This window comes from Dendroctonus ponderosae, unplaced genomic scaffold (genome assembly GCF_020466585.1).
Source record: "Dendroctonus ponderosae isolate FM_Combo_2020 unplaced genomic scaffold, Dpon_F_20191213v2 Dpon_F_20191213_1, whole genome shotgun sequence".
NCBI lineage: Eukaryota > Metazoa > Arthropoda > Insecta > Coleoptera > Curculionidae > Dendroctonus > Dendroctonus ponderosae.
In genome coordinates this window covers 60494792-60510408 of record NW_026017110.1, presented here as the reverse complement: position 1 = coordinate 60510408, position 15617 = coordinate 60494792, and the positions used below count along the sequence as shown (strand labels likewise).

Genomic DNA, 15617 nt, shown 5'->3' with positions numbered 1-15617 from the left:
CCGGCAACTATGCGGATATTGCTTTTCTGAACCTTGGTGAAATAAGTTGGAGGGTCTAACTCTAACCTACAAATTGACAATTTGGGGATAGTGCGAGTACAATGGGTGACCAAGAGTGAACAAGAGTGAAACTTAGAAGAATGCATAGGAAAAAGTATATAAAAATACTGTGATATTAGCGCAAATTTTAAAAATAGTTCGAGTATCTGAAATATAGTGAAAACCTGGACTGGACTCTGCTGTTACTAATCGGGCGATCGATTCGGTAGTGGGGGTATAAATGTAGATGGACTCCGTTTACTTTTTGCGAGGTCTCTTGTGGTATCGAAAAGAAAAGATAAAATGTACAAATTTACAACTTTCCTATATTTTTATGACATCGTTAATGTCGGGCGACGTTAAATAATTGGATTTTGAAAACAAATATATTTTCCGTTTCTGGGTATTCGGTTTTAGGTAGCAAAAGCTGTACAGTGCGGTACCAATTTTCTTGCTTGTTCACCAAGTAACTAGTGATGTGACATGCCGAGTGTCTCCTTAGTTTTTCCTATAGTTTCATATTTGTATTTGTGATGAACGCATAAAGAAAATGGAGGTGCCCATTCTAGTCATAGAAACAATGTGAAGGTTTGTCTGTAAATAATGATGTAAATTTCTATCAAAATGAGTACCCCAGAGAAACAGTTGAATGGAAACAACAATGGTTTAAAAAGTAGTAGCCCTGGAAGTTCAAAAAATTCCCCAATTAAATGTAATGAGCACTATAACCAGTGTAAAGAAGAAGCATTTCAGTTCCAAGTGCCTTCAGAGGCTCCAGTGTTTTACCCCACAGAAGAAGAATTCTTAGACCCATTAGCTTACATAGCTAAAATTAGGCCAGTGGCTGAAAATACAGGAATATGTAAAATTAAACCGCCAGGGGTAAGCCATAAGTTGCAAAACATGCATGCACCACCGTACAATTTGGTATTTAAATGTCTATTACTATTACTCAACTTTTTAAGCCACCATAGTACTCAATTATTTTTAGAATCCATGGTGATTTAGACACTATCTGACTTTATATAATGCCGAGTATTTGTTCATATGCAGCAAATATAAGGCAAATGTGTGAAGTGGGAGCAGCCATATTTATTTCAGCTTTTCACTTAATTTACCCAATATTTTTTCGCTTTTGATAACAGAACAATTTTTCTACTGTTCCTCACATCAAATGTTGTTATTTGCAATTCGTCAATATTCGTAATCCCTGACCGCATATGGTGGATCAGCCAGCATTTTGAAAAATATGTTTTCATTTTAGAGGTGGCAGCCTCCATTTGCAGTGGATGTAGATAAATTACGATTTACACCTAGAATACAAAGATTAAATGAATTAGAGGTAAACTGAATCCGTCCGATGCGATTTATTCGTCTTTAACCCAAACCACTGCTTTTAGGCGAAAACCAGGGTTAAATTAAATTTTCTTGATCGGATAGCCAAGTTTTGGGAATTGCAAGGCTCGTCTCTCAAAATTCCCGTTGTTGAAAGACGGGTTCTAGATTTGTATACTCTGCACCGAGTTGTACAGCTTGAGGGTGGATTTGAAGAAGTCACCAAACAAAGAAAATGGTCTAAAGTTTCAGTTCGTCTAGGATATCAAATTGGCAAGAACGTCGGAGCTATTCTAAAGCAACATTATGAAAGGCTTCTTTTTCCTTTTGATGTTTTTAAAGAGGGCAAAGCAGTACCTATTGTAAGACGCAAACAGTACCTCTTATTCACACATAAGCTCATTGATTTTTTTTGCCCAGAAGATCGAAAGTCCTGATGAAGGCAATGAGAAAACCGACAAAGACTACAAACCGCATGGTATAGTAAACCGCATGGCCGTCAAGCCACCGTCGGATAAAAATGCAAGGCGCTCTAAGAGGTTTGAAGCTAATGACAAGGATAAGACTGAGGTAAGACACCATCTTTTTCAAAGAATACTCTATATTTTAAGACTTCATGTTATCTACAGTGCAAGGACTGATTTTGACGACTTCAATGTTTTTCCGGACTTCCATTGTCTTACAAATATGTTTTTTATTACAACGTTCCCGTTGGTACTATAAAAACTACTATTTCATAAAACTCATTTATAACTAAGTAACTTCTTAAGCCACACTCTTCCTTGGTTTGAAATAGAGTTTCTCATGCTCTAACGTCTTTTATCTGCAGAGAGAGGAAAAATTTAATTTCTGGTAATAATTCAATTGAGCAGGCGTTTTTGAAGTATCTGAGTAAAAAGAGTTTTGATATACAGATCAACAACATAAAGTTAAAGAAGCGCTATATTTAACCGACTCCCGTATTCAACCCGACTCAAACTAACCCAAACTTGTCGATTGTACACTTCTAGATACACAAGTATTTAATTTCAGATAAGACTTTTTCTTGATCGATTGCTTGAACTATTTCATTTAGTTTAAACACTTAATTTTTTTAAGACACCAAAGGCTAGATTCCGATGTGTTCTAGTATTTCCCCTTTTCACTTTTTTTATTCTAATATTTTTTCTAATAACCGCGTGCTGTGATATACTGTGAATACTGTGAAATTGAACCAGGAGTAAAATCCAATCTAGTTGAGCATTAAACGAAATTTGATCCATTCGTTACGAGACACTGTACAGTTTATAATCATTTAAAATTGTTGTTACATTGCAGATAGAACTTAAGATCAAAGAGGAAAAGTCTTTAGTGGAAGACGTGGATGGCGATGACCAAAATAAAGAGTTGAAAAGGCTTCAGTTTTATGGCGCAGGGCCAAAGATGGCTGGATATGACGATAAAAAAGAGCAGAAACCCAGGGGAAAAAATATCAAATACGACTTTGACCCTGTAAGTGTAGTAAGTCCATCAATTGTAATATTTCATTTTTTTCCTTGTCAATAAAGCATCACGGTTCATGTTTCGCTTATATATAAAAGGTGTAACTGTAATGTAGTCGGGCTCTTTATTGAATGCAATATCTTACAATTGTTTTTACTTCGGCAGCTTATGCATGAGAATTTGTGTATATTTTCCTTATCTTAATGTTCGAGATTTATGAGTTCGTTTACAAATCAGAAATAAGTCTAATGCATTTGAGTAGCTATGGAAAATATGACGCTCGACTAATTCAATTAGTTACCGAACTTCATGCAGATGCAGAATTCCAGTAGCGAAAATTATTGCATTTAGTCGTAATTTGGATTTTATTTTCAGTTAGCCAAGTATGTTTGCCATAATTGTAATCGCGGAGATGCTGAAGAATATATGTTGCTCTGCGACGGTTGTGATGACAGTTATCACACGTTCTGCCTTATGCCCCCCTTATCTGAAATTCCAAAGGGTGATTGGAGATGCCCTAAATGTGTGGCAGAAGAAGTTTCAAAACCAACTGAAGCGTTTGGTTTTGAGCAAGCTCAAAGGGAATACACGTTACAGCAATTCGGAGAAATGGCTGATCAATTTAAATCAGATTACTTTAATATGCCAGTTCATGTACGTTACTATGAAATGGGAGGCTTATTGCCGTTATTTTTAATTTCCTCGGATTTGTAGATGGTTCCAACTAGTACAGTGGAAAGAGAATTTTGGCGTATAGTATCGTCAATTGATGAAGATGTAACTGTCGAGTATGGAGCCGACTTACACACAATGGACCATGGATCTGGCTTTCCTACAAAATCTTCAGCAAATCTTTTTCAAGGAGATAAAGAGTATGCCGAGTCTAGTTGGAACTTGAACAATCTCCCAGTTTTAGAAGGCTCAGTATTAGGATACATTAATGCCGATATTTCCGGAATGAAGGTATCTACTTGAATGCGATTGCGGAAAGAATATGCAGCCAAACGTGGTTTTAATGTTTTAGGTTCCATGGATGTATGTTGGAATGTGTTTTTCCACCTTTTGTTGGCACAACGAAGATCATTGGTCCTACTCAATAAATTATCTACATTGGGGAGAAGCCAAAACTTGGTATGGCGTTCCAGGCAGCAAAGCAGAGGCATTTGAGGAAACAATGAAATCGGCGGCCCCCGAATTGTTCCATTCGCAGCCAGACCTGCTGCATCAACTAGTAACTATTATGAATCCAAATATTCTGATGAATGCAGGTGTACCCGTATTCCGGACCGATCAACACGCAGGAGAATTTGTTGTGACTTTTCCAAGAGCCTATCATGCTGGTTTTAATCAGGGGTAAGAACCACTGTTATTAATATATAAATTAACTTAGGTTTTAATAAAAAAATATATTTCTTTTGGAAACGAAGGTACAACTTTGCTGAGGCCGTCAATTTTGCACCTGCTGACTGGTTGCGAATGGGGAGAGAATGCATTCTACATTATTCTCATTTAAGGCGGTTTTGTGTATTTTCGCACGATGAACTGGTATGCAAAATGGCTTTGGATAATGATAAGCTCGACTTGACTATTGCGGCGGCAACCTATCAGGACATGCTTGTGATGGTTGATACTGAGAAGAAATTGCGGAAGACGCTTCTTGATTGGGTAAGTTTTTGCTCTAGTTTGTCTTTTAGCTTGAATATTTATGGTGGAAATTGGTGGGCTTTTCAAATTGACATTCTAAATTTTCCCACGTTTTTTCGTTATTTCAACGGTTTACCCCGAACTACACAGCATTATTTTAATATCACATCCAAGTAGTGCATAGGTGTTTGGTAAGTCGATGCGTTTTTTTGATGTATTCTTTAGTCAGATGCGTATCATATGAGGTGTGCCTGCATGTTAATACTCGCAAAGCATGTAACACGTTAAATTAAATGGTTTATTCATTAATAATTAAATTGATTAATTAAAAGTCCTAACGCCCTGTTGATCCAAAACTGAGCGTTTTCGGAGCATGGTATCTCGGGGTAATGTATCCAAAATTACCTCTACAAAATAACCTCCAACTAGAACGCATCTGCCTACCGAACACTTTGTATATCTGTTTTCTGGTTATTTTGAATAAAGACCCTGTTCCCAATATGCACTGCAAACGTATGCAAGAGTTTGCATTTATACTGAATTTCAATCACAGGGTGTGACTAATGCAGAACGTGAGGCATTCGAGTTACTTCCAGACGATGAAAGGCAATGTGAAATATGTAAAACGACCTGTTTTTTGTCTGCAATGACGTGTTCATGCTCCACCACCAGCTTGGTTTGTCTGAGGCACTATAAAAATCTTTGTGAGTGTCCGCCGCAAAATCGGACACTGAGATATCGGTATACCCTGGATGAACTTCCCGTAATGTTAAAAGCCTTAAAACTAAAAGCGGAATCATTTGATCATTGGGTAGCCAAGGTGAAAGACGCTCTTGATCCAAACACTCCAAAAACCCTTAATTTAACTGATCTAAAAGCGCTGCTAAATGAAGCTGATGGCAAGAAATTTCCCAAATGTGAACTGCTACAAACACTAACCAGCGCAGTTATAGATGCCGAAAAATGCGCCAGTGTTATACATCAGTTGGATCTCAATAAAATGCGGACTCGAACTCGACACTCAAATGAAGCCAAATATAAATTAACGGTTGAGGAACTGACGCTCTTTTGCGATGAGATTGATAGTTTAGCGTGCGTTTTGGATGAGGCTAAAAGTATAAGGGTTTTACTGGATGAAACTCGGAAATTTGAAAGCAAAAGTGAAGAGCTTTTAACGCAGAGTTTAAGAGAAAATTCCCTAATTGAACTTGAAACTTGTCAATCTCATGGAAATGGCTTATGTATAGAGTTGCCCGGTTTGAAGCTGATTAATAATCGGATAAAACAGGCTCAATGGATGAAAGAAGTTGACAATTGCAAAAACAGAACAGATGTCATGGGGCTTGATAATATAAAAACGTTGATACAAGAAGGTTGTTCATTACCACCGCACAATGAAATGGAAGAAGAATTGTCGAATCTCCAATTGATGCTTGAGCAAAGTCAAGAATGGGAAGAGAAAGCACAAGATGTTTTAAAATGCCAAGATCCAAATGTCTTGATTCAAGTTGATAAACTACTGAAAGATGCGTCGAAAATCGCGTGCCATTTACCAACCGAGGGCGTTCTTTATGATTCCATGAAGAAAGGAAGGGACTGGCTAAAACAGTTAGAGGAAATGAATTCAGCTGAGTACTACCCATACTACAGTGCTATGGAGGAACTAATAAAGAAGGGCCGGCTACTAACACTTCATTTGGTTGAAGTAGACCGAATGAATGAATACCTTGTATTGGCTAACAATTGGAAAGATAAAACCAGTCGGTCATTTTTGCGGAAAGACTCGCCTTGTACATTGATGGACGCACTATCACCCAGAACGATTTTGCCAGTCACTTCAAAAAATTCCAAAAAAGGAAAAAACGCTGACGAAGATTCCAAGTCGATAGCCTTAACTAATACTATGGATCCAGCAACGGTGGTGGCACTTTTTAAGGAAGCTGAGGAAGCGGAAATGTCAATGATCAAGAAATTGAGGCAAATTAATAAACCCAAATCTCTAGATCCAAATGATACTAACAGTACATACTGCATTTGTGGAGGTGGCCTATTTGGTATAATGATGAGATGTGAACTTTGTCATGATTGGTTCCACTCTACATGCACCCAACTTCCAAAAATTGCCACTACCAAATTCAAGGGCAACTTCCTTAATGCTGCAGTGGCTTTAGGATTTAAAGACTGTAAGTATATTTGTCCTAATTGTCAGAGAACAAAAAGGCCACGGCTTGACACCATTCTAAGTCTTTTGATGTCTCTTCAAAAGCTATACGTCAGAGTCCCTGAAGGGGAAGCTTTGCAATGCTTAACTGAACGAGCTATGAACTGGCAGGATCGAGCGCGACAGCTTCTGCAAAATGCCGAACTTGAAAGGGCTAAAATAAAGTTAAATGCTTTAAGTCAAAAGTTTACAGACGCTGCAGCACGACAAAGGACAGAAAAAATCATTTCCACAGAACTAAAAAGAGCTTCCAAAAATCCTGAACTTCTCCAGAGAGTGCAAGAGATAACCCCATTTAGCGGAGTAAATGAAGATGGAGTAACATGTGATAGTGGAATCAATGATTCGGATGAGGCTTCTAGAGAATCATCTAGGGATTCTGACGACCGAATGGGCGAACATGCCTATAGTCTACACCTTCCTAAACATGATGCTGAAGACTTCGTGATTCGAATTATCCCCGAAATCAAGAAGCAAATGGAAGATTTAATTATGGAAGGGGACCTATTAGAAGTGTATCTAGACGAAACTTTTGCACTTTGGAAACTTATATTAGGCTGCAGAGATCCTGAAAGAGAGATCATGCTGATTGACTTCGATGCTCATCTTAAAACGTCACCAAAGAAACGAGGTCGGAAAAGAGTATCCGAGGAACTTATCGATTCTACTAAAAAGCCGGTAAAGTCTCTTAAAGCGGATAGTGAAAAGAAAATGCGGGGTCGCAAGCAGCAGAGCACGAGTAAGGACAGTACACAGAAAAAACAGAGGGGTAAACGTAGAGGACGGAGATGTCAATCTACTGCTTCGAATAGTAGTGACAGTGAAGACGAAGACTGTGCTGCAAATGGTTGTCAACGACCAACCGGACAAAATGTTGACTGGGTTCAGTGCGATGGTGGTTGTGAACAGTGGTTTCACATGGCCTGTGTCGGGTTATCTGCCGGAGATATTAATGAGGACGAAGACTATATTTGTATCACTTGTTCTCGTAGTACTACCTTTGAAAGTGTTGATCCTTGTGAAGAAAGTAGATCTAGTAGTCCTAGGTCTCCGGACTCAACCCAACCATCCACTTCAAGAGACATTTCCTAGTGGTTGGAAATTATATTAATCGATTAATTGAGGAATTTTAATTTACTTTATTTACTTTTTTTGAATTTGAACTTTTTGGTGACTTGGCTCTGAGGAACTCTGCGCCAGTTCTTCGAGTATATTCATTGATTTGTGATAAAAGGCATATTTAAAATAAATGTAACATACCTTACCTAAGTCGTCTGCTCAGGTAAACTACTGAAAAAATGCAGCGTTCTTTTAATTTTGTATTATAAACCCTAGCAGGTATTGGAAGTGATTAAATTCTTATTATTTGTATATTATCTCATAAAATTTTCAGTAGTTTGGGTGGGTATTTTAATTATAGGTAACCAGCAGATTAATTAGGAGACAATTTAGTGTGTTTGCTTTATCCTTTGAGATTTTTCAGGACCTTGTTTTACTCTCAAGAATTGAGTTAATAAATTATTATTTGGTATAGTTGCAATTGGAACGTAACTTTGCTACTGAGATGTATTTATTGCATTTTGTTGCTTTTTTCTGTTGTTTCTAACAATAATATTTAGTATACTATTTTGCAGTAAATCCATTATATACAGGGTCCGCTAAGCCACTTGGCTTATGGCTGCCGATGTCGATAATTTTTAAATTAATTGGCTTCGTAAATTATCTGCAAATTAATTTACTAATAAATTGATGTTATTTATCTAAGTATATCTCCTTCTCAACCTGTAAGTTTTTAGTTTGTAAATATTTCGGCAATTAGTCTTTCACTTTACAAGTTGCGAGTATAGCATATTAAGGTGATTTTATAAACCCTGCATTTTGTGCGGTTTCTCGTTAATAGCGCGCAGTTATTGCTGTGCGTAAAATGAACTCACCTAACGTCTATGCAAAGTTAACTGCGACAGTATGAAAAAATAAATGCCCATTAACTAGTTTGGTGTTTAGATGGCCATTCTAAAGGCGGTCTTTCTAATTAACTTTCAGAAAAGAATACACTCGAAACTTTTTTCACCCTGATGTTTTAACATCCGCGCAGAACTTTCAATGCCGGTATTACACTACGCACTTTTTCCCGATGTATTGGCCAATTATTGAAGATCGCCTTCTTGGCCTTCATCGACTTCACACTTTGTTTTGTTCTTAGAATAAATTGGTATTCAACCAAAATAAATAAAGAAGCGACTAATTTTCTAAACTGAATGCATACAATACAGATTTTCGACATCTGAAACACAATAAAAAAATCAGAAATAAAAAACCCGTATTCCGTGTCACTTTCCTTTGAGAATCGCTGCCAACATCGTTATTTCAGTTAGCAAACAGTATTTTTTCCCAGCAAAATTTTCCCAATTCGCAATAATTTTCAGCATGCTCAATCTTTTATTCTGCCAATTATTGCAGACTTGCTGCAATTTATTGCAGCAAGTCTGCAATAAATTGAACGATTTATCTATCGCAGCCCGATTCCACGCTTTACGCTCATATCTTCAATGATTGGCCACTTTATTGACAATAAATCGGGGAGAAGTGCGTAATGTAATACCGGCAGTAAAACATACAAGTCAAATGATTAACGCAAAAAATCGATGTCTCCTATTGGTGGCTTGCTAGTGGCTTAGCGAAAAACATGTACTTTTACAAAGTGGTATTTAACTATTTGTAAACACGTTGCAAAGGAAAAATTTCGAAGTAAATGGTTTTGATAAGCAACCCGAAATCAAAAAGCTGTATTGGAAAGGTCTCTTTAATCGTCTTTTAATCAAGTCTTTAGGGACTTGCACATCATTACTGTAAAATAATAATAATAATAATAAGTAACAGTAGCTATCTTTTGGAAGCTAGAGAACGAAATACGAGGGACGAATGGCACGAGCCGCAGAGCTTATAAATGCACCTTTAATCTTAGTTTTCCCTAATCTAATTAAGTTTACAAAGATTGTAAGATAGTATCAACAATTTTAAGAAATCTGAAACCCATTTTGGGGCCAGTTTTATTTCTCCCTAAAGCTAAATCATCGTCATGGATCATTGAAAAATCAAATTTAAATTTATGTTGCTTAATAAGAGAAGTTTAAGAGAACAACAACCTACAAAAAAAAATCGGTCTTACTTTTAATTTTTATTTGAATCTTTTCATTTACATACAACTATCAAACAGGTAATGTTTTTCTCTTAAGCTATTTTAATATCGTGATTCCTGTCAAGATGCAGTTAAAGATTTTTCAGTCAACAGCAGTTATTCATAGCCGTTGATTTAAATGTCCGGTTATATAATATTTTATCGCCATAGCGTCGGACATTATTTAACTGTGATATCAAAAGTAAGCGATTGATTGTCAAAGGTTGATTCTTCCACACTGCCTATATAAAATTCTTCAATAAATACCCAATTTAACACTGGTATGCAAATAGTGCAATTGAAATTTTAGCACTCAAACAGTTCTTATCTCTCAGATAAATTATTGATTGTTTTACGTCTGTATATTAAGCTCGCAATTACTTTAAAATTATTCTACCACTTTTATTTGTTATTTACTTTATGTTTCTGTGATGAGCATTCGTGTTAGTAAAATTCAAATTGTTTATAGTTGTGTAACACTTTTGTGACCCATCTTTGCGTTTAATTACCTAAGAAAAATTGTTTTATGTCGAAAAAATTATACAAAATTTTCGAAAAGGTCGGAGTTATAAGTAAATAGTTACACAGGAAAAATTGTAAGAAACCTCCGCCATTTGACAAATATTAAGGAGACTGTAACTGAAGGAGTCAGCAAGTTATCATTGTTTTATTGTGTTGATTCTGAAATCTTTAAATTGCTTGAAAACACGGCAACTTGGAGAATAGTATTTACTTTAACATATTTTAAAAGGTATTAATTGTGCATATTGAACACATATTTCAAGTAATTCCAAAGATTTTTATTCAATAAATTGCCAACTATGCATAAATAGTATCTTCGTATGAGATGTGGCCAGTATTAAATTCTTTACGATGAAATTTCGAGATTTCTATTCATGTCAAAATTTGGCCTATTCTTTATATTTTTATATATTTTTTTCATAGTTAGTATGTATATAGTAGGCCGTATTTCTATTATATTAGTCATAAGCATTTGTTCTGATAATTGTGAATAAATACTTTTGCAGTAAATGTAATTGAAGGACTTCGTTTTTTTATTGCCTTATATTTTATATCGAGCAATCGATAGTAAGAAGTCCGTCGGAGTTTTAATAGAATGGTGAATCAACCATTCTCCATATAAATTATCAATTTACTGTTGTAGGAAAAAATTCATAATTAACTGAATATCAGTAAATATTTTCAAGGATCTTATAGTCGCATGATACTGTTACACTGTTGGAAATTACTTTCATAATCAAGGTGTTTACATCAGTTTTGGCGTTAGACATTTTTGCTGAATTGTTCAATTGGTCATTGAAAGCTTATCCTGGTATATAACAGTAATTGATGGTCCAACCAGTCATAATATAAAAATAATACCTTTGCGCTAGTCCAGGGTCATCTGGTATGTAAATTCGCTATAACACATTAATATACTATACGATTTTCCCAAAAAATAGTTTCACTGACCATGTGTTTAAATAAATAAAGGAACTAATACACTTTGTTAGTGATTCGATCTACGGATTTTTCATAATATGCCGCTGCCCTGAGAACAACAGACTGATTTAATGAAGAACACAGCAAATGTTCTATTTTTATTTAAATTTCGGAAAATACTTCTCAGTAGGTGTTACCATTGATCACTGGTGACGTTTTCGTATAATTTGTTTTGGAAATAAAATACGAAAGAGCTGTGAATAGATATTTTTAGTTTCAAATGTAAATAGATTTTTGTTATATATTGTTTTGAGGCTGCCTTTTTACTAGTAGAAAAATATATCAATTCTTAAAATAGCATCGCTCTCATGTTGAACGGGTACTGGATTTGAATAACTAAAGTGATATCCAAATAGCAATCACATATTTAAGATTATCAGACTAGACAGTACAACGGTATACAGGCTGGGCCGGGACGGGCTGGACAAAATTCTACTGCACACTCTCGAGGCGGAAAATTTGTGTTTGGTAAATTGAAGATTTGGTCATCGGTCTGTTGTGGTTTTCAGAAAACAACTTCCGAAATTTCATCGAAGGCTTTTTTTATTTCAAAATAAACCTGAACGTAATCCAAACGTTTTTTGCCACACTGAGAACGTTACTTAAAAGTGAAAACTGGCGCTTTTGGTCCGTTAAGGTATCAATAATTAAAATTCCCAAGTTGATTTTTCTGAAATTCGCCAAATCCCTGAACCTTAAAAACGCTAAGGATGTTTCGACCTTTAACCAGATATCTTGAAAAATGCGCTCATAATTGTGTTGTACAACGGAACAACACAGAAAAAATAGAAACTGAAACTGCTGAGTTTTTCGACCTTTTTGGCCGTCCTGGAGCTTACATTTTCAGGGGTGTTTCGCTCGAAAACTTTCTTTGTCCCGACAGCCTACAAACCTAAAAACCTAACCAGTTTCAGCCAATAGCCGCAAAAGCCGAAGGTTTGCTTTGGGTTGAGCCAACACACTTCTGAAGATGCAAGTCACTCGTGCTTGCGAAACATCGAGACAAATTTGTTTTGCCACGACGGCATAAAAGTACACCAAGACTTCCTTAAATAGCTCATCATTGCAGTTTTTCGTACAGGCAGTAAATCTAATTAAATTTTGTTGCTTATCAATTAAATAGACAAACAAAATGCCGCTTATAAATTACGCAAATAACTGATCTGGAAAGGAAAAAGTAAAAACACAAATCATCCTATCGAGTTGCACTTTGACCTATTTAACACAATGGCGATTTCTAATTATACCTTGGCTTTTGTTGCCATTATTTAACAATGTATTTACTTTAAGGTGTATGTTGTGTAGGGTTTATTGATGCTGACTTATTTTTAACATTTGCAGCCAAACAGCTGTAAAATCTGTATTAGTTTTTTCCCCAATACCAGCTGTTTGAGTTGTTAAATGTGTTTACTTAAAACTATTAGGGTTCAATCGTATATTTATCATAAAGCATATCTGAATTTAAACTGTACGAATAAGTCCATTTAGAAAGCAAGTGGGCAACCAATAAAAAAAAGAAAGGTAGGCACACGATACCTACGTGTCCACATATTTTGGAAATAAATATATCGGCCGCCAACTCTCTGCATCTATATATGGGCTCTATGATTAATCAGATTATAAAAATATTCCTTCGAACTTATATACTGGTTCAAGAGACCAATGTCTAATTAGCATATTTAAATGATTTTAATACTTGAAGTGCACTAGAATGGTGGTTCAAATGAATTGTTTTACATCTTCACACATACTCTGACCGCACAATACCTTGAATTCAAATTAAGCCTGGTTATTTTGCAAAGAATGGCAACCTTATAAATCAACTGAAATAAAAATGTCCCCATATGGTACCAGCTAGTGGCATTGGTTTTAAAATGGAAATAAAACTACCGAGCCTGCTGAAAACAGTTTATTTAAAAAATATTTTATTCTTAACAAGTGATGCATACCAGCTCTAATTTTAGTACATGCTTTTAAATAATTAATAAACAAATGTCTTAGGTGTATGATGAAGCCTTTCATTAAAGTTTTAGATAAATTATATTTTGCATAATCGTTTGGTTAATGAAAAGCGTCATATGCGACTTACGAGGAAGACGAAAAATACCATTAATGGCGACTGTTTCGTTCTAAATAAAGATTTTGCATAATGGGTTGAAATCCGAAAGTGCAAGTGCGTCAAAACCAGTACAAATTATACGAAACGAAAAGAATATAAAAAATAATTTATTAAACGAACTCTTAGAAGTAATAGAATTCACAAATAGATAACTTACAAAATTTGTATCAAATTTTACAACTGCAACACAAAAAAAGTACATAAACTCATATTCGTACATATTTACAAAAATCCTCAAATATTAAACATTCTATTTAAGTAAATATGGAACTTTCTTCTTAACATAAATTAAAACTTACAACTAGAAATTAAACGCTAAAGAAAAGTTAAAGCAAATATTTTTTACAAAAGTCAACAACTCTCATTCACTGTACTAAAACGTACAATAACATCCTTTAAGTTTGTATACTAGCATTTGGTTAATTTGGTAAAGTGTCGTACAAAATATCTTTCGCTGATTTCGACAAGTTATCAGGGAATTTAATATCAAAGTTAACTATTAGATCACCTCTACGTGATGGCTCTTTGGGAAGTGGCAAACCATATCCCTGTATACGTCTCACAGTATTCGGTTTGATGACTTCTGTGGTGTAATGCAGTGGAATTGTTTTAGCAGACATTGTTGGTACTTCAACGGTACAACCGCACAAAGCCTGTAACAAACGAAAACAACAAATTAGATGTAGCATTTTTATACAAATCCTAAAATAGAGAGGATATTATTTTTAGCAGCTGGCGTCACAGTAGGTCAAGTAAAGCCAGCTAAATTTAGACCAATATCGAGATTCTAATTTTATTATTAAAACTGTGTGCAAAATTTTCTGAAAACTGAAAATTTGCATTCAAGAAAAATTTCAATTCAAGAATGCGAACCTACCTGTTTGAGTGAGATTTTCGCTGTATATCTGATGTCACTGCCTTCTCGTTTAAAGAGTGGATGGGGCTTGTCTCTAATAATGAACACAATATCGGCAGGGATCTTGTTCCTTCCCTGGTCACCTTCACGTTGGAATGTGATTTTGGTTCCAGCTTTCCAGCCTGGCTTCACATTGATAGTTAAAACTTTATCTTCTTTCTTGGTGGTACCATCGGCCTGTAATACTTTCCTACTGATCTTCATTTTCTTGGTGCAGCCTTTGGTGATGTCTTCAAGACTAACATAAAGATCATGTTCAATCGGTGGATCTTGGATTTTGTCTTTATTCCTATTGGGGCTTTGGAAGTTAAATGAATGACTTCTAAACGCTCCTCCTGGGCCGCCTCTGTTCGGTCCTCCACTTAGAGAAGCAAATGGGTCATCCACATCCATATCATCATCATGCATTCCGAACATCCGTCCAGTATTACCACCAAAATCAAAGAAAGTTGAGAAAGGCGTTGAGTTTCCGAAGAATTGAGCAAATGTGGCCCTTGGATCTCCATGATAAGTGTATGAGAAGTTCCCAGGAGTCCCTGATCCACCACCTGCAGATGCTCCTCCTTTTAGACCTTCTTCTCCATATTGGTCGTAGATATCGCGCTTTTTCTTGTCGGAGAGCACTTCGTAGGCCTCCGCAACTTCCTTGAACTTCTCCTCAGCACTGGGTGCCTTATTTTTATCTGGATGGTACTTCAAAGCTAATTTCCTGTAGGCTTTTTTGATGTCATCATCACTCGCACCTTTCACAATTCCCAATATTTTGTAGTAATCTTTACCCATTTTTGGCAAAATTACGGATTATTAACTCTTCGTGATGTACACTAAAACACTTTCAAACAACTGAAATTCACAGTTTCTTCGTAGCACACTCTTCCACAAACTCGTATAGCGAAACGTCTGTGATACACTCCCATTGACGCGCGACGCAAGGAGCTTATATTTGAAGGTTATATCGACGAGAATGCTCTAGATTTTTCGCGAATTTACTAGAGGGCCATTAGCGGAACATGAAGTCGGCCAAGACTGTGAATTAATTTATTAAATATTAAATCAAACCAATCCTTTGCAGCATTCTGGCAGAACGTTTAATGTTATTAATTTGGGTAATATTCAAGCTCCGATTAGATCTGGCTGGTTAAACTGAACAATCAGGCCTGGAAAGAGGGTATAAATTTCG

At 35.9% G+C, this 15617-nt stretch overlaps 2 protein-coding genes across 4 annotated transcripts; one reads left to right on the top strand and one right to left on the bottom strand.

Annotated features, from left to right (window-relative positions):
• Window positions 1-22: 22 nt before the first annotated feature.
• Window positions 23-10944, top strand: LOC109540983 (lysine-specific demethylase lid). Of its 3 annotated transcripts, none has more exons than XM_019909591.2 (10): window positions 23-921; window positions 1304-1381; window positions 1440-1736; window positions 1798-1944; window positions 2692-2874; window positions 3232-3510; window positions 3571-3819; window positions 3881-4209; window positions 4284-4521; window positions 5054-10944. In XM_019909591.2, exons 1-10 carry the CDS (start codon window positions 664-666, stop codon window positions 7811-7813), a joined length of 4818 nt encoding a protein of 1605 aa, XP_019765150.1. In that variant the 5' UTR covers window positions 23-663; the 3' UTR covers window positions 7814-10944. The 3 variants fall into 3 exon arrangements, with proteins under 3 accessions (XP_019765150.1, XP_019765149.1, XP_019765151.1); XM_019909590.2 differs by having other exon boundaries at window positions 1795-1944; XM_019909592.2 differs by having other exon boundaries at window positions 24-921; window positions 1795-1944; window positions 2692-2865.
• A 2352-nt stretch (window positions 10945-13296) lies between these two features.
• LOC109540964 (dnaJ protein homolog 1) lies at window positions 13297-15459 on the bottom strand. The gene is made up of 2 exons (XM_019909553.2): window positions 14399-15459; window positions 13297-14174 (listed from the first exon to the last, which is right to left on the bottom strand). Exons 1-2 carry the CDS (start codon window positions 15218-15220, stop codon window positions 13941-13943), a joined length of 1056 nt encoding a protein of 351 aa, XP_019765112.2. The 5' UTR covers window positions 15221-15459; the 3' UTR covers window positions 13297-13940.
• Window positions 15460-15617: the final 158 nt, after the last annotated feature.